The sequence below is a fragment of the Bos taurus genome, chromosome 28 (assembly GCF_002263795.3).
Source record: "Bos taurus isolate L1 Dominette 01449 registration number 42190680 breed Hereford chromosome 28, ARS-UCD2.0, whole genome shotgun sequence".
NCBI lineage: Eukaryota > Metazoa > Chordata > Mammalia > Artiodactyla > Bovidae > Bos > Bos taurus.
In genome coordinates this window covers 28,253,102-28,276,352 of record NC_037355.1, presented here as the reverse complement: position 1 = coordinate 28,276,352, position 23,251 = coordinate 28,253,102, and the positions used below count along the sequence as shown (strand labels likewise).

At 39.3% G+C, this 23,251-nt stretch overlaps 1 protein-coding gene and 1 pseudogene across 6 annotated transcripts in view; one reads left to right on the top strand and one right to left on the bottom strand.

Annotated features, from left to right (window-relative positions):
- ASCC1 (activating signal cointegrator 1 complex subunit 1) overlaps window positions 1-23,251 on the top strand; it is a 109,890-nt gene that overhangs the window by 11,389 nt on the left and 75,250 nt on the right. For all 6 annotated transcript variants that reach the window (XR_816208.4, XM_059882556.1, XM_059882557.1 and 3 more), the window contains one exon: window positions 1,175-1,353. Coding sequence is in view for 5 of the 6 variants with exons in the window: in XM_059882556.1 (XP_059738539.1) it covers window positions 1,175-1,353 (179 nt within the window). In the remaining variant the exon portion in view is untranslated. The remainder of the gene's footprint in view (window positions 1-1,174; window positions 1,354-23,251) is intronic.
- On the bottom strand, window positions 2,439-3,401 carry LOC783294 (voltage-dependent anion-selective channel protein 3-like; annotated as a pseudogene).

Genomic DNA, 23,251 nt, shown 5'->3' with positions numbered 1-23,251 from the left:
GTAGTAGACTCCGTTTTGCTCTTTTACTATAGCAAATTGCTAAAAATTTTGCCACAGTATTTTTTAAAATTGAGGTAAATTCACATAACAGAAAACTCCACTTTTTTTGTTCTTAATTTTTATTGTTTGAATTTCTGTGTAATACATTGTTCTTTTTTTTTAAAATGGTAGAATATACACAACATAAATTTACCATTTAGACCACCTTAAAGTGTTGAATCGAGTGGCATTATTAGTACATTTACAGGCTTCCCTGGTAGCTCAGACTGTAAAGAATCTGCCTGCAATGCAGGAGACTCAAGTTCGATTCCTGGGTGGGAAAGATGCCCTGGAATAGGAAACATTTACAGTTGCTTGACAGCCACTGTCTAGTTCCAAAACATTTGTCAGCCAAAAAGGAAACTTCATACCCATTAACCAGCCACTCGCCATTCCTCACTACTCCCCAGATCTTTGTCACCACTCATCTGCTTTCTGTCTCTGAATTTGCCTGTTTAGATAGTTCCTATACACAGAAACATGCAACATGTGGTCTTTTGTGTCTAGCATCTTTAACTTAGCATACTGTTTTCAAGATTCATCCATGTTTTTGCATGTATGATTACTTCACTCCTTTTTTGTTTTTGCCAAATAGTATTTCAGTGTATGATAATACCTAATACCACGGTTTATTTGTTCATTTATTGGTTAAAGAACATTTGTGTTTTTCCACCTGTTGGCTGTTGTGAATAAAGCTGTTATGAACATTTGTACAAGTTTTTGTTTTTGTTTTTGAATACTTGCCTGTACTTCCTTTGAGTTTCTACCTAGGAGTGGAATCCCTGGGTCATGTGATATTTCTCTGTTTAATTTTTCATGGAACTGCCAGACTTCTACATATCAGCTGCACCATTTTACATTCATACTAGCAAGGTATGAGGGATAGCTTTGTAGCTTTTGAATTCATTTTCTTACTTCATCAGACGGTCTTAAGGTTACTCTGTTTAAACCTCATTCTGCTTAGACTGGATTCATTAACAGCTTTCTTACCCTTGATACTGTCTGCTGTTGAGAATTATGTACACATTCATGACAGTTTTGTTCCCCAGAGATGACAGTTTTAAGAGGTCACCTATTTTACAACCAACTGATGGTCCTTGAGCGTGTTAAATCTTTTTTTTTTTTTTGCTTACAGTAATCACTGGTCAGCATCGAAGTGGTGTAGTTTCAGCCCGAACTCGGATTGATGTTCTTCTGCTCACTTTTAGAAGAAAGCAGCCCTTCACTCACTTCCTTGCCTTTTTCCTCAATGAAGCTGAAGTTCAGGAACGATTTCTGAAATTCCAGGAGGAAGTACTGGAGAAGTGCTCCATGGTAAGCAACAAATAGAACAAAATTAAAAGTTGAAAAAGTATAAGGAAGAGTAAAAAAATGGCTCATAATTCAAACAGTAGAAAGATACACATCTCTTCTCCCACTGAAAAAGGGAACCATTTCTGATGGTTTCTTTTAATTCTGAACTGAAAAAAAATACCTACAGTTGTATCAGCACATAAGTTTGCATGTATTACAGAAATATCCTCTAAAGGATGACACAAAAGGATCATCCTAATGTACCTACCATTCTGCACCTTGTGGGTGTATTTTTATTCATTTTAGCACATGTATAGATTCCTGTAGCCACTTAACCACAATCAGGATACAAAACAGCTGCACTCCCCCCAAAAACTCCCTCACGTGGTCTCTTGGAGTCACCTCTTCCTCACCCCAAACCTTGGGAATCACTGATCCCTTCTTGGTTACTATTAGCATTGTCTTTCCTGAATATATACTATATGTTTTCCTGAGAATGTACTATATGTGAGATTGTGTTTTTTTTTTCACTCAGTGTAATGGCTGAGTGGTCTGTTTCAGTAGATTATCCTCTTTCATTGATTTGTTTCCAGTTTTTGGTAATTATAAGTAGAACTACTATAAACATTTGTGTAAAGGTTTTTATGTGAACATAGTTTTCATTTCCTTAAGTACCCAGGAGTGGGATTGCTGGGATCTATGGTAGGTATTTTTTTTTTTTTTTTATGTTCCAAATGTGATGGGTTTATTTTATTTTACTCTGATGCAAAACCAAAGATTCTACTACCATACAGAGACCAATATATTGCAAGGTCATGAAAAAGTGGTGTGGGACATGCAGGACGTGATAGACAACTGGAGGGTCAGGTCATCTCCTTTGAACATGACACTACACTGTCGCTGAGGAACACTTTGAAAATAACACTGTGGAACTGAACTGAAACAGGGCAAGAACGTGACCACTTCCGGGCATGCCTTCAAGCACCTCCCTTAGGATGGACTCAGTATCTAAGTTTCAGTGTGGGGAGGAGTACACTTCTTTGGAAGAATAAAACGTTCACACTTTTGAATTTCACAGAAGAATTTTAAGGCCAAAATATAGTGGGTTCATTTCTCTTCACCTCCAGGGACAAAGCTGATGCTTTATTCAAAACCACATTAAGCTTCTAGTTCAAATCCCAGACCAACCTTGTGCCCTCCTGCATTGAAGTTCTTTTCAATCGATTAGAGCTGACAGAGTCAGTTTCACTCCTGGTCGAAGGGTCTGAGTGTAACCTAGTCCAGTCAGGCTGGCATTGTTTACTTTAGCAGAGAGAGAAGTTCTGCAGTCCAGCTTGTACTTAGCAGCGATGCCTAGGCGGGTGTTGTTACTGCCGGCTGTCCACTCGAGGTTTATCGACATTTCAATCTTCTCATTCACTTTCTGGTAGATCAACCCTCCAAACTCAGTGCTATCATTCACCTGAGTGTGCAGATGGAAGTCTGCGGCCTTGTAACCCATGGCGAAATTATTCTGTGACAGTTTGGATTTGGCTGTGTCAAAACTCAGGCCAACCTTCAAAGGCCAAAACAGCCCAGCCATAGATGGTTGGTCCTGAAAAATCTATATCAACATTACTGCCAAGACTGAAACAATCCCGTTAATATGAAGCCTTCAATTCCCCATTCTTTTCCTGTGTTCAGTACAAATACGATATTGAGTCAGTTTCAACCCTTCGGCCAACTTATTCTCCCAAGAGATTTCTGTCCCAAGAGTATTGTCTGTGTTCCACTTCTGGGTGAAGGTCAGTCCATAGTTACAGATCTTGTATTTGGTCTCTAGGTTGCCTGATGCTTTCCCTGTATCAGTGTAAGCATGACCAGAAGTAGAAAATTCCATTCCACTACATGACTTGGTTCTCATATCTATTTTGACCATGCCAAATCCATATCCTTTGTTGAAGACATCTTTGGCAGCCTTTCCTAGGTCACAGTAAGTCGGCGTGTTACACATATTTCCAACCGGAGGGCCCGTCCGCTCCACCAGGAGGGGCCTGTCCACTCCGCCAGGGCACCGCTGAAGGTCTTCTTCGGACCATGCTCGCAGCACCTGCACTAGGTGTATTTTTAACTTCATAAGAAACTACCAAACTGTTTTTCAGAGTGCCTTTATTACCTTACACTCCCATCAGCAGCATAAGAGAATTCCAGCTGTTCTGCATACTTACCAGTATTTGCTGGTGTTGGCAGTTTCATTTTAGCCATTCTAATGAGTGTGGTGTGTAGTGAGATGTTATGGTGGTTTTAATTTGCATTTCTTTAATGGCTAATGGTGTTGAACATCTTTTTATTGTGTGTTTTTTAACCATTCTTATATCTGCTTTGGAGAGGTGTTGACTTTTTTTTTTAAGATTTGTATTTTTATTTGTTTTTGATTGTGGTGGGTCTTCGTTGCTCATGTAGGCTTTCTCTGGTTGTGGTGAGCAGGGGCCGCCCTTCGTTGCAGTGTGTGGGCTTCTCATTGTCGTGGCTTCTCTTGTGGAGCACAAGCTCGAGGTGTGTGGGCTTCAGAAGTTGCAGCGCATGGACTCAGTAGCTGTGGGATCTTCCTGGACCAGGCAAGGTGGATTCTTAATCACAAGGGAAGCCCATGTTCACTTCTTATGCACAACTTAAAACTGTTTTCTTACTGCTGAGTTTTGAGAGTTCTTTTGTAAATGTTACACATACAAGTCCTTTCAAGGATATGTGATTTCCAAGTATTTTTTCCCAGGCTGTAGCTTATCTCTTCATCCTCTTATCAGTGACTTTTATAGAGCAAAAGTTTTAAATTTTGATGAAGTCCAATTTATTAATTCTTCTTTTATGGATTGAACTTTTAATGTCATGTCTAAGAACTTTTTGCATAGCCCCAAGTCACAAAGGTTTTCTCTTAGAATTTTTATGGCTTTGCTTTTTTACACTTAGATCTGTGATCTAGTTAATTTTTGTATTTGTTTAAGTTGTAAGGTTTAGGTCGAGGTTCATTTTTTTGCATATGGGTGTCCATACTGTGTTTTCTCAATCTTGTAGTAAAGAGAGGAATAAAAGCATGTGGATAAAATAGAATAGTGGTTAGGATTTTTTTTCGTTCTTGAAACAGATGGACCTACATCTGATTCTGGGTTCTTCAATCTGTATAGACTTGAACAAGTGAACCTCTCCAGATTTTTACAGCCTGCTTTGGAGAGTTGTAGGAAGGATTAGATGAGATGACATATAGTACTCAGCATGGTGCTGGATACAAAAGAAACATTTGATAAAAGGTAACTGCTATTCCTGATATTTTTATGACTGGTTAGGTTAAAAGTATTACTTGGAGTATTCAGAGTAGATAAGCCCTCTATTTGATAGTTGTGAGCAAGGTCAGAGAAAATGATTTGGTGAGCATTTTTGTAAGATCCTTTCTTCTTTTTCCTTTCCTTTTTTCATCTTGTCCATATTGCTCGAGCTGGGTCTTAGGTATTAGGATAGAGTGAGATATAGGTATCCAGATATAGAAGTATTAGAATCCAAGTACTTTTGTGGGACGGGGGTGACAGTTCATCAACTTGATTATTTAATATGATAAGAAGATAGAGACTGGGCAGATGTGAGCAGACAGTACAGAACCATATAATCTCAAAGTTTCTTAGCATTTGTGTGCTTGAACAAAGGTACATCTATAAGTTCAGTACTCAAATACTATACATATGTGTGTATCCATGCATACATATATATGATTAGAAAGCCATCAGAATATTACTAATTGTCATTAGTCAACCACCAGAGTATCTTTTTTCCTCTTAAAAATTTCATAGCAAGAGGATTTATTCTCAGTGGGAGTGGAGGGTAGGGTAGGAGAAGATCAGGAATATTGAAGTTTCAGTACAGTTTGAATAAATTTTGTGGGGGTCGTGCTGGTAAGTTTTGGAATTGTTTTACCTTGTAAACACCACTTGTTGAAGCTCAATGATTATTTATTTTTTGAAATATTACAAATACCTGGTATGTGACAAGCAGATTGTAATAAATTGGCCTTTTTCTTTCTCTCTCTCTCTCTATATGTGTGAATGTTTTTCACTTTTCTTTCGTTTCCTGGCATGGGCTGAAAAGGAATAAATATTGGAATGATTACTTTAACTCAGCTGGAATGAGATTGGCCACTATGTGTATCATGCTGGCCTTAATCAGTCCCAAGTACTTCCTTCCTGCTCTCAGGGAGACTCCACACTGACATGTCGTCTTCCTGCTTTTAAATCAGATCTTGATAACAGCAGGGAAGTAAGCACAGCATAAAACAGTAAATAAGGAACCATTATCTACCTATTACTGAAGAAAGTTTTACTGAATTTAGACTGATAAGCAGATGACCATAAAACCATGCAGGCATTTTCCACTGGTACTCTTTTATTTTTCCGACTGAGGAGAGTTCCTTTCTGGTGACTTTGAAGAATGTATACCTGTTCATTGAGATATCAGTGGTTTCCTGAAAGACCGTGTGGCTCTCAGTCTTATTTTGACTCCTCTGACACTTATCTGACATCTCTGATGAGAATTTCTTCATCTCTAAAATAGGAGTGGTCTTAGCATTTTCTTCCTTATAAGAAAGAGATGACCTCTCTTGGTATACAGTTGGCTCATACATTTTAAAAAATTTACATATGTATGTATTATGTATATTTATTTAAATTGTCACACACACTGTTTTCTAATTACCTTTTTGGGTTTGTTTTTTTTTTTTTTGGCTGTACATGGCTTTTGGTATCTCACTTTCCTTGACCAGGGATGGAACCAGGGCCATAGCAGTGAGAGTCCGAAATCCTAGCCACTAGGCAACCATGGACCTCCCTATCTTTTTGATTTAACAACATGTTTTGGGTCAATATATATAAATCTAACTGGTGCCTTTAGGTGCTGTAAAGATCCTAGTCTGTGTATGTACCCTAACTTATTTCATCAATCCCCTGCGATGGACCACTAAAGGAAACTATTTATATTAAATAATGCTATAATGAACATTTTTGTAAATACATCTTTCTGTTTTTGGCTGACAGTTTCTTTGGGGTACATTTTCTGATAAATTCTTAGAATTGGAATACATGGGTTCAGTTCAGTTCAGTTGCTCAGTCGTGACCGACTCTTTGCGACCCCATGAATCACAGCACGCCAGGCCTCCCTGTCCATCACTAACTCCCAGAGTTCACTCAAACTCATGTCCATCGATTCGGTGATGCCATCCAGCCATCTAATCCTCTGTTGTCCCCTTCTCCTCCTGCCCCCAATCTTTCCCAGCATCAGGGTCTTTTCCAGTGAGTCAGCTCTTCGCATGAGGTGGCCAAAGTATTGGAGTTTCAGCTTTAGCATCATTCCTTCCAAAGAAATCCCAGGGCTGATCTCCTTTAGAATGGACTGGTTGGATCTCCTTGCAGTCCAAGGGACTCTCAAGAGTCTTCTCCAACACCACAGTTCAAAAGCATCAATTCTTTGGCGCTCAGCTTTCTTCACAGTCCAACTCTCACATCCATACATGACCACTGGGAAAACCATAGCCTTGATTAGACGGACCTTTGTTGGCAAAGTAATGTCTCTGCTTTTGAATATGCTATCTAGGTTGGTCATAACTTTCCTTCCAAGGAGTAATTTCATGGCTGCAGTCACCATCTGCAGTGATTTTGGAGCCCCCAAAAATAAAGTCTGACACTGTTTCCACTGTTTCTCCATCTATTTCCCATGAAGTGATGGGACCAGATGCCATGATCTTCGTTTTCTGAATGTTGAGCTTTAAGCCAACTTTTTCACTCTCCACTTTCACTTTCATCAAGAGGCTTTTTAGTTCCTCTTCACTTTCTGCCATAAGGGTGGTGTCATCTGCATATCTGAGGTTATGATATTTCTCCTGGCAATCTTGATTCCAGCTTGTGCTTCTTCCAGCCCAGCGTTTCTCATGATGTACTCTGCATATAAGTTTAATAAGCAGGGTGACAATATACAGCCTTGACATACTCCTTTTCCTATTTGGAACCAGTCTGTTGTTCCATGTCCAGTTCTGACTATTGCTTCCTGACCTGCATATAGGTTTCTCAAGAGGCAGGTCAGGTGGTCCTGTATTCCAGTCTCCTTCAGAATTTTCCACAGTTTATTGTGATCCACACAGTCAAAGGCTTTGGCAGAGTCAATGAAGCAGAAATAGATGTTTTTCTGGAACTCTCTTGCTTTTTCCATGATCCAGCAGATGTTGGCAGTTTGATCTCTGGTTCCTCTGCCTTTTCTAAAACCAGTTTGAACATCTGGAAGTTCATGGTTCACATATTGCTGAAGCCTGGTTTGGAGAATTTTGAGCATTACTTTACTAGCGTGTGAGATGAGTGCAACTGTGCGGTAGTTTGAGCATTCTTTGGCATTGCCTTTCTTTGGGATTGGCATGAAAACTGACCTTTTCCAGTCCTGTGGCCACTGCTGAGTTTTCCAAATTTGCTGGCATATTGAGTGCAGCACTTACACAGCCTCATCTTTCAGGGTTTGAAATAGCTCAGCTGAAATTCCATCACCTCCACTAGCTTTGTTTGTAGTGATGCTTTCTAAGGCCCACTTGACTTCACATTCCAGGATGTCTGGCTCTAGGTGAATGATCACACCATCATGATTATGTGGGTCGTGAAGGTCTTTTTTGTACAGTTCTTCTGTGTATTCTTGCAACCTCTTCTTAATGTCTTCTGCTTCTGTTAGGTCCATACCATTTCTGTCCTTTATCGAGCCCATCTTTGCATGAAATGTTCTCTTGGTATTTCTAATTTTCTTGAAGAGATCTCTAGTCTTTCCCATTCTGTTGTTTTCCTCTATTTCTTTGCACCGATTGCTGAGGAAGGCTTTCTTATCTGTCCTTGCTATTCTTTGGAACTCTGCATTCAGATGCTTATATCTTTCCTTTTCTCATTTGCTTTTCGCTTCCCTTCTTTTCACAGCTATTCGTAAGGCTTCCTCAGACAGCCATTTTGCTTTTTCGCATTTCTTTCCCATGGAGATGGTCTTGATTCCTGTCTCCTCCATCCATAGTTCATCAGGCACTCTATCTATCAGATCTAGTCCCTTAAATCTATTTCTCACTTCCACTGTATAATCATAAGGGATTTGATTTAGATCATACCTGAATGGTCTAGTGGTTTTCCCTACTTTCTTCAATTTAGGTCTGAATTTGGCAATAAGGAGTTCATGATCTGAGCCACAGTCAGCTCCCGGTCTTGTTTTTGCTGACTGTATAGAGCTTCTCCATCTTTGGCTGCAAAGAATATAATCAGTCTGATTTTGGTGTTGACCATCTGGTGATGTCCATGTGTAGAGTCTTCTCTTGTGTTGTTGGAAGAGAGTGTTTGCTATGACCAGTGCTTTCTCTTGGCAATACTCTAGGTAGGTGTTGCAAGAGGGCATCAGAGGGCAGACACACTGAAACCATAATCACAGAAAACTAGCCAATCTGATCACACGGACCACAGCCTTGTCTAACTCAATGAAACTAAGCCATGCCGTGTGGGGCCACCCAAGACGGGCGGGTCATGGTGGAGAGGTCTGACAGAATGTGGTCCACTGGAGAAGGGAATGGCAAACCACTTCAGTATTCTTGCCTTGAGAACCCCATGAACAGTATGATACATGGGTTAGGCGAATGTAAACTTAAAATTTTTTGATAGATTTTTTCCATTTTATTTTAAAAATCAACTTCATTGAGTTACAACTTACAAAGTATGTAATGCACATATAATATAAAGCATAATGCTTAAAATATAAAGCATATTTTAAGAATATGCTTTGAGTTTTGACAGACATAAGACATATACAGCTGTGCAACAACCATCAAAAACAAGATGTAGAACATTTCCATTAGCCGAAAAAATTCCTTTGTGCATCTTTGCAGCCACTTCCACTTCCTGCCATCTCATCTCCTACCAGTGATTCCAGCCAACCACTTATCTGCTGTTACTGTTGGATTTCCCTTTGCTAGAGTTTCATATAAATGGATTTATGCAGCATGTAGTCTTTTTGTTGTTGTTGTTGTTTGGTTGTGCCGTGCAGCATGTGCCATCTTAGTTCCCTGACCAGTGATTGAACCCATGCCCCCTGCAGTGAAAGCACGGAATCTTTACCTCTGAGAAGACCCCAGGATATAGTCTTTGTGGCTTTTATTTTTTTTTTTTTGTTCAGTGGAACGTTTTTGAGCTTCATTCATGTTGATGTGTGTTACAGTAGTTCATTTCTTTTTATTGTTAAGCATACTCCTTTGCATGACTGTACCAAAATGTGTTTAGTTCAACTCTTTAAGTGGTTTCTAGTGTATTGTAAATGAACCTATTTTAATCATTTGTATAACAATCTTTGGGTTAAATATGTTTTTGTTCCTCTTGAGCAGGTACTTAGTATAATTGTTGAATCAAGTGCAGATGTAGGTTTAATTTTATAGAAAACTGTTAAAACTATTTCAGGTGTGGTTGTGCCTCTTCCTACCACTAATGATGTGTGAAGAGTTTAGGTTTAACATTTGGTGGTCTCTCATTTTTTAAATTGTTTATTGAAGTATAGTTGATTTACAATGTTTTGTTAGTTTCTGGTATATAACAAAGTGATTCACTTACACATCCATCATACACATACTCTTTCATATTCTTTTCCCTTACGGTTTATTGTAGGATATTGAATATAGGTGTGATATAGTAGGACCTTGTTGTTTAGCTATTTTATATATAGTTTGTATCTGTTAATCCCAAGCTCCTGGTTTCTCTCTCACTAATCCTTTTTACCCTTCGGTAATCATAAGTTTGTGTTCTATGTCTGTGAGTTTCTTTGTTTTGTAAATAAATGCATTTGTATCATATGTTTCCACATGTAAGTGATGTCATACGGTATTTGTCTTTCTATTGGACATATGGCTAGCACCTCGAATATAGTGTTGAGTAGAAGATGTGAGAGAGGACAATCTTTCCTTGTTGTCCATCATAGGGGAACAATATTCAGTCTTCTACTATTATTATTATTGTGTTTTTGACTACACCACAGAGCATGTGGGATCTTAGTTCTGTTGCAGTGAAAGGGCTGAATCTTCACTGCTGGATTTCCAGGGACGTCCTCAGTCTTTTATTATTAAGTTTTACAGATGCTCTTTATCTGGTTAAGGAAATTCCATTTTCTTCCTAGTTTGCTGAGAGTTAAAAAAAATCAAAACTGAGTATTAAACTTTGTTAACCTTTTTTAATATGAGATTTACATATTTTCCTTCATAGTATAAATACACTTGATTACATTTATTAATTTTTTTAATGTTAAGCCAGTCTGGCTCTTCAGATAACCTCACTTATTTTTTGATGTATTATAATTTTTATATTTTCCTGGATTTGTGCTCGCTTTAGCAACACTTATACTAAAACTTGATTTTGATGGATTTGATTTATTAGAGCTGTGTTCTTTGGAAGGAATGATGCTAAAGCTGAAACTCCAGTACTTTGGCCACCTCATGCGAAGAGTTGACTCATTGGAAAAGACTCTGATGCTGGGAGGGATTGGGGGCAGGAGGAGAAGGGGACGACAGAGGATGAGATGGCTGGATGGCATCACTGACTTGATGGATGTGAGTCTGAGTGAACTCTGGGAGTTGGTGATGGACAGGGAGGCCTGGTGTGCTGCAATTCATGGGGTCGCAAAGAGTCGGACATGACTGAGCGACTGAACTGAACTGAACTGAATTATTAAGGATTTTTATATCTGTTCATAAGAGATACTGGTTTTAGTTTTTTTTGTGATGTCTTCACCTGTATGTGTTTGTATAACTAGCTTCAGGTGTGTAGCAAAGTGATTCAGTTGTGTGTGTGTATATATGTGTCTTCTTTTTCAGATTCTTTTCCATTATAGGTTGTTACAAGACATTGAATATAGTTAGTTCCCTATGCTATATAATAGGTCCTTGTGGTTTATTTATTTTATACATAGCAGTGTGTATATGTTAATCCCAAACTCCTAAATTATCCCTAACTCTTACCCCCCACCCCTGCTATACTTTCTGGTAAACAAATTTGTTTCCTGTGTCTGAGTCCATTTCTGTTTTGTAAATAAGTTCATTTGTATCACTTTTTTAGTCTTCATCTGGTTTTGGTATTAGGGGTAGTACTGACCATCTGATTAAAAACCAGATTAGTCAAGTGAGTTAAGAAGTGTTCTCTTCTAACTTTCTGAGTTCATGTAAGTTTGTGTAGGTATTGTTTTTCCTTAAGTGTTTAAGAAAATTCATCATTGAAGCCATCTAGATCTGTAGGTTTCTATTGTCTGACTCTGTGACCACAAGGATTGTAGCACACCAGGCTTTCCTGTCCTTCACCATCTGCTGGAGTTTGCTCAAACTCATGATCTTAGTTTTTTGAATGTTGCATTTTAAGCCAGCTTTTTCACTTTCCTCTTTCACCTTCATCAAGAGGTTCTTTAGTTCCTCTTTGCTTTCTGCCATTAGAATGGTGTCATCTGCTTATCTGAGCTTGTTGATCTTGATTCCAGCTTGTGATTCATCTAGCCCAGCATTTCACATGATGTACTCTGTGTATAAGTTAAGTAAGCAGGGTGACAGTATACAGCCTTGAAATACTTCTTTCCCAATTTTGAACCAGTCCATTGTTCCTTGTCCGGTTCTAACTCTTGCTTATTGACCGGCATACAGATTTCTCAGGAAGCAAGTAAGGTGATCTGGTACTCCTTCTTTTTAAGAATTTTCCACAGTTTGTTGTGGTCCACACTCAAAGGCTTTAGTGTAGTCAATGAAGCAGAAGTAGATGTTTTTCTGGAATTCCCTTGATTTTCCTGTGATCCAATGGATGTTGGCAATTTGATCTCTAGTTCCTCTGCCTTTTCTAAATCCAGTTTGTATGTTTAGAGGTTCTCGGTTCACATACTGCTGAAGCTGAGCTTGAAGGATTTTGAGCATTACTTTGCTAGCATGTGAGATGAGTGCAATTGTGCGGTAGTTTGAACATTCTTTGACATTGCCTTTCTTTGGGATTGGAATGAAAACAGACCTTTTCTGCCGGGGTCCAGCCCCGGCTGATCCAGGGTATTCGAAGGAGAGACGGCATAGGCAACCTGTTTATTTAAATATTTTATCAAAGATGTAAAGAGTAATAGGATGAGGATAGCTCAGTAGGAAAATTTAGTGGAGAAAAGAGGCTGAGTAGCTTGGTTTACCCGGGAGACCAATAAAACTTCAAGACAAGAAGTTTGCACCTCTTACGTAGGCCGCAGGCGTCCTTCTGTTCTCCTGAAGGAGAGGAGACACTGAGGCCTCCCCGGTCGGATCTTAGAAGCCCAGGCATAATTAGCAAGCATGGCGGGTTCCACACTCCAGATGGAGACTTAGCCAGAATTTGAGAGAGAGAGCGACATGGGGAGACCAAGTTTCGGTGAACAAGGCCCGCACTTTATTTTCCAAAGTAGTTTTTATACCTTAAGTTGTGCATAGAGGATAATGGGGGAAGGGGTGGAGTCATGCAAGGACAGCAGTCCTAATCGAAGCCAGGCTTTCAAACTTACCATATGCAAAAGTTCAGGTGAATTACATCATCTTCTGGCCAGGAGGCCTGTTAACATTTTAAGAAACTTATCTTTCTCTAAAGGTGATTTTTCCAAAGTCAGGCACCAGCCTCCAAAAAAGCATTGGACAGAGCTGCATTCCTATAGGGCAAAGGTGAGGTGGGCTCAGTCAAGAAAAGAATTAACTCAAGGGTCCCAGGTTACAAACATTGAGGCTACTACTTACATTTCTATACACCCATTATATCAATCAATACACTGCCAAGGACACAGTAGGTAAGGAGTATGGAGACTTAGCAGCAAACATTGGCCCAATAAGTGAAAAACCCTTCACCAATACAATTTCTAATCAATCTTTTAACTACTCAAAGGAATCTGTGTTTAGACAGTTTAGAACATCTCCTGCCTCTCACAGTTGGGAGGCTCTGAACAATCACATGTGGCCGGAAAAACCTATTCAGGCAGGCTAGAGGATTTCCAAAGGAGTTTGTAGGTTGAAAACACTGTCACACCCAGGAATTATTAACTGGAGCTGTAAGCTAACTCTCTTTTTTCAGAGAGAGGTAGTTGGGGACAGCCCCCCGTAAAGTCAGAGGTGTAGGTGAAAGCACAAAGCAGAAAGTAGGCAGACTCTGGTTTTGGGGGTAGATGCTCGAGAATTTCCAGGGGGACTCCTGAGGCTCGATCCCGCCTTTGCGTATGTCGAGCCTCCTTCCTCATGACCTTTGTCATGGGTGGAGCTCCTCACGCTGGCTCCCGGCAGTGATAGAATTCCAGTTGAGCTATTCCAGATCCTGAAAGATGATGCTGTGGAAAGTGCTGCACTCAATATGCAATATGCACTCAATATACAATATGCCGGCTCCCAGCATCTCCCCCTTTTTTATTTCTTAAAACAGCCAAATGCAGCTCAGTCGCAAGCTTCTGAATGTTCTGCCGAAGAATCCTGACAATACAAAGAAGAATGATTATGAGAAGCAAAATTAGATCTAAAGATATTAGACAGAATGTTTTTTTCAGAAATAAAGTTAGAGAAGGTGTGAAATAAGTCATTAGCTGCTCCAGCGGCGGTAAATCCAGTCTAGAGTGTTCCAGGGTCTGTATTTGATTATGAAATTTTTCTAAGTCCGGGCCAATGTCAGAGCTGTTCCAAACACCTGAGATATGATTTTTGATTTTTTCCCATTCATAATCTGTCTCGTTTACCTTTAAAGATGTCACGCATGTCCACTGGTAATCAGCGTGGCATGACAGAGCCATTTTCACTTTTAAAGCCTGTAACTCAGTCCCAATAAGCATTATTGCCTCTTCCAAGGCATCTACTTTCATCTCTAATTTCCTATCTATAAGCTTCTGTGTTGCTAGAGTTAGTGAAACATTTTTAGACATGATATCAACATATTGGGCAGTATGCACTTGTTGAGTCAATGATATTGCTGCCACAGTAGCAGAAGCAATTGCTGCTATTAAAGCTGATATTCCTAAAATAAGTAAGCCCACAAATTGTCGCGATTGCATTAAATCCTGAAGCTGTTGTAATACAGCAAGACCAATAATTATCATATAAATAAGTGGTTACATCATAACATAAGGTGGACATTGTAACACTACAAAGGAGCAAACATTATATTGAGGGTTTAAACAAGATGAGAGCATGCATTGTTCACAAGTCACTACATTGGGTCCACCAGTGAAAGTCATATGTACATTAAGTTTTCCAGAATCGTTGGTAAAGAGAAAAACATAAGGAGAGGGTAGACAAGCCAAAACAGAATAAGTAGAATTATTTTCCGGTTGGAGTTCGCGCTGCAGCAGCCCCGTCGGTCCCGCCGGGATCTCTATGTTTATCTTGCCTCCCCTTCTGGCGGGCTCCTCTTTTGTGATCGAAGCAATGGGGGAACTGGATGTCTGGGGGACTGCAACATGGCGAATCAGCCTGTTCCGGATGTAAATTGGAGAATCTGCATCCTGTGGAAAAATACAAGCACATCCTTAACCGCTAGTTAATAATGGGTCAGGACCCTTCCATTGTCCTGAGAGGAGGTCCTTCCATTTGACTAATGGTTTTGTGTTTAATTGCTCCAGGCACCAATGATGAAGCATTGCAGTAGTTCCAGCCAGATCAGTATTTAGAATATTTATTACAAAAAGAGCATGTTGCAAGATTTGATGGGGAGAGCTATACTTAAACTCCCCTTCTTTTAGTTTTTGAATGTGGATTTTTAATGTTTGAATGCGCTCTTTCAACAATGGCCTGTCCCTGGGGAGATTATAAGGGATGACCGTATTATGTTTAATTTGAAACTTTATACAAAATTCCTGAAAAGACTTAGAAGTGTAAGCAGGAGCACTGTCAGTTTTCAGAGCCTTTGGCAGGCCCAAATATGAAAAACAAGTAAAGAGATGTTGTATCACATCTTTAACCGCCTCTCCGGTACGAGCAGTTGCAATAATAATGTGAGAAAAGGTATCTACAGTTACATGAACAAAGGACAGTTTTCCAAATGAAGAGACATGAGTTACATCCATTTGCCAGAGTACGTTAGGTTTGAGACCGTGAGGATTAACTCCCATAGGTAGACTATTATAAACAGTGGGGCAGTGTAGGCAAGAACGCACAATCTCTCGAGCAGTCTCTCTGGGAATTTGGAATTGATATCTTAAAGCAGTAGCATATTGATGATGAAGTGAGTGAGAGGCTCTGGCCTCCTCAATCACAGTAGCCACTGTATTTCTGGTTAACAAGTCAGCCAAATCCAGTCCCCACTGCTGAGTTTTCCAAATTTGATGACATATTGAGTGCATTGAGTACAAAAAAGATCTTCACTACCCAGATAATCACGATGGTGTGATCACTCACCTAGAGCCAGACATCCTGGAATGTGAAGTCAAGTGGGCCTTAGAAAGCATCACTACAAACAAAGCTAGTGGAGGTGATGGAATTCCAGTTGAGCTATTTCAAATCCTGAAAGATGATGCTGTGAAAGTGCTGCAGTCAATATGCCAGCAAATTTGGAAAACTCAGCAGTGGCCACAGGACTGGAAAAGGTCAGTTTTCATGCCAATCCCAAAGAAAGGCAATGTCAAAAAATGGTCAAACTACTGCACAATTGCACTCATCTCACACGCTAGTATAGTAATGCTCAAAATTCTCCAAGCCAGGCTTCAGCAATACATGAACTGTGAAATTCCAGATGTTCAAGCTGGTTTTAGAAAAGGCAGAGGAACCAGAGATCAAACTGCCAACATCTGCTGGATCATGGAAAAAGTAAGAGAGTTCCAGAAAAACATCTATTTCTGCTTTATTGACTATGCCAAAGCCTTTGACTGTGTGGATCACAATAAACTGTGGAAAATCTGAAAGAGATGGGAATACCAGACCACCTGACCTGCCTCTTGAGAAACCTATATGTAGGTCAGGAAGCAACAGTCAGAACTGGACATGGAACAACAGACTGGTTCTAAATAGGAAAAGGAGTATGTCAAGGCTGTATATTGTCACCCTGCTTATTAAACTTATATGCAGAGTACATCATGAGAAACGCTGAACTGGAGAAGCACAAGCTGGAATCAAGATTGCCAGGAAAAATATCAATAACCTCAGATATGCAGATGATACCACCCTTATGGTAGAAAGTGAAGAACTGAAGAGCCTCTTGATGAAAGTGAAAGAGGAGAGTGAAAAAGTTGGCTTAAAGCTCAACATTCAAAAAACTAAGACCATGGCATCCGGTCCCATCACTTCATGGCAAATAGACAAGGAAACAGTGCAAACAGTGTCAGACTTTATTTTTGGGGCCTCCAAAATCACTGCAGATGGTGACTGCAGCCATGAAATTAGAAGACGCTTACTCCTTGGAAGGAAAGTTATGACCAACCTAGATAGCATATTGAAAAGCAGAGACATTACTTTGTCCACAAAGGTCCATCTAGTCAAGGCTATGGTTTTTCCAGTGGTCATGTGTGGATGTGAGAGTTGGACAGTGAAGAAAGCTGAGCGCTGAAGCTTTTGAACTGTGGTGTTGGAGAAGACTCTTGAGAGTCCCTTGGACTGCAAGGAGATCCAGCCAGTCCATCCTAAAGGAGATCAGTCCTGGGTGTTGATTGGAAGGACTGATTTTGAAGCTGCAACTCCAAGACTTTGGCCACCGGATGTGAAGAGCTGACTCATTTGAAAAGACGCCGATACTGGGAAAGAGTGAGGGCAGGAGGAGAAGGGGACGACAGAGGATGAGATGGTTGGATGGCATCACTGACTCAGTGGACATGGGTTTGGGTGGACTCTGGGAGTTGGTGATGGACAGGGAGGCCTGGCTTGGTGCGGTTCATGGGGTCACAAAGAGTCGGACGTGACTGAATTGAACTGAGTGCATTACTTTAACAGCATCAGCTTTTAGGATTTGAAATAGCTTGGATGGAATTTCGTCACCTCCACTAACTTTGTTTATAGTAGTGCTTCCTAAGGCCCACATGACTGCATATTCCAGGATGTCTGGCTCTAGGTATGTGACCACACCATTGTGATTATCTCAGTCATTAAGAACTTTTTGGTATCGTTCTTCTGTGTATTCTTGCCAACTCTTCTTAATCCCTTCTGCTCCTATTAGGTCCTTGCCATTTTTGTCCTTTATTGTGCCCATCGTTGCATAAAATGTTTGTTATCTCTGATTTTCTTGAAGAGATCTCTAGTCTTTCCCATTCTATTGTTTTCCTCTATTTCTTTGCATTGTTCACTTAAGAAGACGTTGTTGTCTCTCCTGGCTGTTTGCTGGAACTCTGTGTTCAGTTAGGTATATCTTTTGTTTCTCCTTTTCCTTTCACTTCTCTTCTTTTCTCAGCTGTGTCTGGTGCTGAAAGTCAAGTCTGTTGCTGTAAAGAGCAATATTGGATAGGAACCTGGAATGTTAAGTCCATGAATCAGAGTAAATTGGAGGTGGTCAAGCAGTAGATAGCAAGAGTGAACATGGACATTTTAGGAATCATTGGACTAAAATGGACAGGAATGGGTGAATTTAATTCAGATAGCTGTTGTATCTACTACTGTGGGTAAGAAATCCCTTAGAAGAAATAGAGTAACCCTCATAGTCAGTGAAAGAGTATGAAATGCAGTACGTGGCTTCAATCCCCAAAACAACAAAATGATCTTGGTTTGTTTCCAAGGCACACTATTCAACATCACAGTAATCCAAGTCTAGGCCCCAGCCACTAAGGGCCAAGAAGATGAAGTGGAACGGTTCTGTGAAAACCTACAAGACCTTGTGGAACTAACACCAAAAAGACATGTCGTTTTCACTGTAGGGTATTGGAATGCAAAAATTGGAAGTCAAGAGATAACTGGAATAACAGGCAAGTTTGGCCTTGGACTACAAAATGAAGCAGGGCAAAGGTTAAGAGTTTTGCCGAGAGAACATACTGCTTCTGCTACTGCTAAGTCACTTCAGTCATGTCCGACTCTGTGCGACCCCATAGACGGAAGCCCACCAGGCTCCCCCGTCCCTGGGATTCTCCAGGCAAGGACACTGGAGTGGGTTGCCATTTCCTTCTCCAATGCATGAAAAGTGAAAGTGAAGTCACTCAGTCATGTCCGACTCCCAGCGACCCCATGGACCACAAGCCCACCAGGCTCCTCCGTCCATGGGATTTTCCAGGCAAGAGTACTGGAGTGGGGTGCCATCCACTGTCATAGAAAATACCCTATTCCAACAACATAAGAGATAACTCTGCACGTGGACATCACCAGGTTGATTATATTCTTTGCAGCCGAAGATGGAGAACCTTTATATACTCAGCAAAAACAAGACCTGGAGCTGACTGTGTCTCAGATTATCAGCTCCTTATTGCATAATTCAGGCTTAAATTGAAGAAAGTAGGGAAAGCCACTAGGCCATTCAGATATGACCTAAATCAAATCCCTTATGATTTTACAGTGGAGATGATGAATAGATTCAAGGGATTAGATCTGGTAGACAGAGTGCCTGGAGAACTGTGAATGGAGATTCATAACATTGTAGGTTTCTGAGAAGGTTTTAAATTAGGAATTTATTTCGTTGAGTTAGAACTATCCAGAGTATCTTCTTCTTGAGTATGTTTTTGTAATTTGTGTCTTTGAGAGAATTTGTTTGTTTCATCTAAAGTTTTTGAATTTCATTAGATGGAAATGTTCATAATATTTTATTATTCTTTCATGTCTCTCGCCCTGAAGTGATGTTCCCTCTTTTCTTGCTGACATCCGTAATTTGTGTCTAGTCTTTTATTCCTGATCTCTCTGGCAAGAGGTTTATCAGTTGTATTGGTCTTATAAGAAGAACAACAAAAAGCTTTTGGTTCCACTAATTTTTCTCTATTGTTTGTTCATTTTCTGTTTCATTGACTTCTGCTTTTATCTGTATTGTTACATTTCTTATGCCTAGCTTTGGGTTTAATTTGCTCTTTTTCTGGTTGCTTAATGTAGTAACTTAAATTACTGATTTGAGACTTTTTTTAGTATTTTAGTGTTTTAAAAGTATTTTAAGTAAACATTTTTGAGATAATTGTCAATTCATTTGCAATTATAAGTCTTGTGATTTATTTCATCTATTTAGAAGTATGTTTAGTTTTCTACATTTGGTTTTTTTTTTTGTTACTGTTACAGATATCTCTGTTACTGATTTACAGTTTGATTCTGTTTGTCAAATAACGTTCTGTACAATATCAGTTCTTTTAAATACATTTGTACCTGTTTTCTGTTATAGAATATTATCTATCTTGGTAAATGTTCTATGTACATTTAAAAGGATGTACATTCTGATGTTTTTTTGTTTTTTAATTGATCTATAAATCTATAAATATAGCATCTAGTTGTTGGTGATCATTGTCTTGTATATCCATATTGATTTTCTGTCTACTTGTTCTGTTAATTACCGAGAGGACTGTTGAAATCTCCAACAGTACTTGGAGATTCGTCTATTCCTCCTTTCAGTTGTGTCAGTTCTTCCATATCTTCTTGGCAGGTCAGTTCCTTTATAATTACAAAGCATCCCTTTTTATCCCTGACAGTATTTCTTGTTCTGAGGTCTACTTTTTTAGATATTAATATAGCCATTCCAGCCTTCTTTGCTTTGTATTTTTCATTGTATATATATTTTTATTCTTTTACTTTTATTTATTATTTTTAAGCTAATTATTTTTGACTGTGCTGGGTCTTCGTTGATGGTTTCAGACTCTCTCTAGTTGCAGCAAGCGGAGGCTAGTTTTTGTTGCCATGCTCAGGCTTCTCATTGTGGTAGCTTATTTTCTTGCAGAGCATGGTCTCTGGAGTGCTTGGGCTTCAGTAGTTGTGTTATGTGGGCTCAGTAGTTGTGGTACACAGGCTTAGTTGCTGCATGGCATGTGGGATCTTAGTTCCTAGGCCAGGAATTGCACCCATGTCCCTTGCATTGGCAGGCAGATTCTTAACCACTGAACCATGAGAAAGTCCCTAAGAAGATTTCTTAAAGATAGCATATAATTGATTTTTTAAAAATCTGGTCTGTCATCTCTTCCTTTTAAGTGGAATGACTAGATTGTTTACTTTTAATGTAGTTATAGACATAGGTGGGTTTAAGTCTACCATTTTGTGATTTTTTTTTTTTTTTGGTCTTATCTTTCCTTTGTTCATGTTTTCCTACTGTTTTTTAGATTGAGGGTTTTTAAAACTTGCATTTTCTTGACACTGTTGGCTTATTAGCTACAACCGTTTTATTTTTCAGTAAATCTTCATAGGTTTACAATATATATTTAATTCATCACCTTCAAATAATATTACATAACTTAACATATAATTTAAGAACCTCACAATATGTCATTTTTTTCCTTCCTTCTATCCTTTGTCTGATTGTCATTAATCTTGCTTCTATTTATAAACAACTTTCTGTAAGATTTCTTATAGTTTGTTGGTACTGGATACACTTTCAGTTTTTTTTGTATGAAATAAGTCTTTAATTTGTCTTCTTTTTCGAAAGATAATTTTTACTGGTTACAGGATTTTTTTTCTTTTGGAATGTTTTTTAAAATTATTTATTTATTTACTCTTGATTGGAATGGATCTTGGATGCTGTATCCTGTTTCTCATTGGCATTTTCCTCAGGCTTAGCGTCCACTGGTGATTCTTACCTGATGATTCTAGCACTTGCTCTTCATTTAGTATTCAATTTTCTGCATTCATTTGTAAGTAGGGGACCTTCCTTCTCACCTTACTTTTAAATTTATTTGTTATGGGTGTGATTTCATAAATTTTCTTTTCCAAGGGCTTATAATTTACTGTTGTGCTTAATTATTTTGATACTTAAATTATCTCAGATTTATCTCGGAGTCCTCTGAAGCCTTTTCTGGGGATGCATTTTCTTTGGCCTGTATTTGTACTTTTGTTTCAGTTCTCCCATATATATGTATACATGTCTGCTTTAAAATGTCTTAATTTCTCTAAGGTCTCACCCGGTGCCTCCCCTTAGAGCTTTAGTTATTCTGTCGTATTCTTCTGCCGGTAATCTCTTGTCCCCGGTAAAAGATCTGTCGTCCCCTGTAGTTCCTTTTCTCCCTCTGCAGGCAATTAACACTTCTTATAGTGGCCTCCAACCTGGTATCCAGACTGTGCTTCTGTCCCCAACAGCACTGCAAGTTAGGCAAGACAGAAACCAGTTCCTCAGGCAGCCTCTTAATAAGCCGGAACATTGCAAACCACTTTTACTCTTCCTTCTCCCCTGTTGGAGGAGTAGAAACTGGGTGGCTTCTTTCTGATCTGTTGTGATGTCCTAGGGCAGAGTGTAGGGCAAGGGGTAGATAGAGAACATGAGGGTTCCTACCATTTTGAGTACAGTTTTCCTTTGGTTAGGCATTTGTTTGGTTATTGCAGGTTCTTAACTCATTTCTAGCATTCTCCCAAAGCTACTTTCGTCCATATGTTGTTCATTTAGTGTTTCTGTCTGGGAATGAGAAATGAGAGCTTGATTCTTCTTGTGTGATTGCTCCCTCTTCCCAGTCCCTAACAATCACTAATCTACTTTCTGTCTTTATGAATTTGCCTATTCTGAATATCTGATAGAAATGGACTCATACAGTATGTGGCCTTTGTCTCTGGGCATCTTTCATTTATAATGTATTTAAGATTTATCAATGTTTTATCATGTAGTGCTACTTCATTTCTTTTAATGGCCAAGTAATATTCCATTGTATGGCTATACCGCAGTTTGTTTATGCCTTCATCACTTGGTGAATATTTTGAGTTGTTTCTGCTTTGGGCTTTTATAAATAACACTGCTATTCATACATGTTTTCTTGTAATAATTTGTAATATTGTAAACAAGGCTGAGTTTACCGTTTTTATTCATTTAATTGACCTTGATCTGATAAGAGAAAATAACTCTTCCATTATGCTAGACAGTGTTCTAAGTGCCTCCTTTGCTTATTTTGTGTCATCATCAGTGTATCCCTTTGAGTTAGATACTGCTTTTCCATTTTACTTATTAAGAAACTGAAGTTTAGAGATGATAATTTTCTCAAGGTACCACAGCTAGTAGGTCCATCATGCTAAGCAGGATAGATTATGCAAAGTTGTGTAGGTCCTAATAACGGCTGCAGTTTATATAGTCCGATAGAACAGATAGATGAAATTGGTTCTTGGAGTCACTGTGGAAAATTATTTGAATGGGAAAAAAAAAAAAAAAAAAACTGTTTAGGGGCTTTCCTGGTGATCCAGTGGTTAAGACTGTGCTCCCAGTGCAAGAGGCACAGGTTCAATCCCTGGCTGGGAAACTAGGATCTCACATGCTGCACGTCATGGCTAAAAACAAAACCGTAATACCAAAAAGCCTCCAAAAGCTGTGTAAATTGAAGGTCTTTTGCTTATCTGTAACCACTGGCATCAGTCTTTCAGCAAGATTTCTTGGGCCCAACCTTGACTAGAGTTAGGTAGTAATTTGCACAGTATGGGCTTCCCTGGTGGCTCCTACGGTAAAGAATCTGCCCACAGTGCAGGAGAACTGGGTTTGATCCCTGGGTCGGGAAGATCCCCTGGAGAAGGGAATGGCTACTCACTCCAGTATTCTTGCCTGGTGAATTCATTCCATGGACAGAGGATCTTGGTGGACTACAGTCCATGAGTTCACAAAGTGTCGGACATGACTGAGCAACTGACACGTTCCCTGAGCATTCAGAAAAGCTCCCCAGGGTCTTCCCAGTTGTGCTTGGGTTTTTCAACTCCAAATCATATTCTGTTCCCTAATAGTTAAAGTTATCATGTGAATCAGATGTTAAAAAGAAGGACTTCTGTTCATTAGGGTTATCCATCTTCACTCCTGAATCGGGACTGCAGGAGGTAAGATTCTTTATCTTTTTAAAAATTCATTCA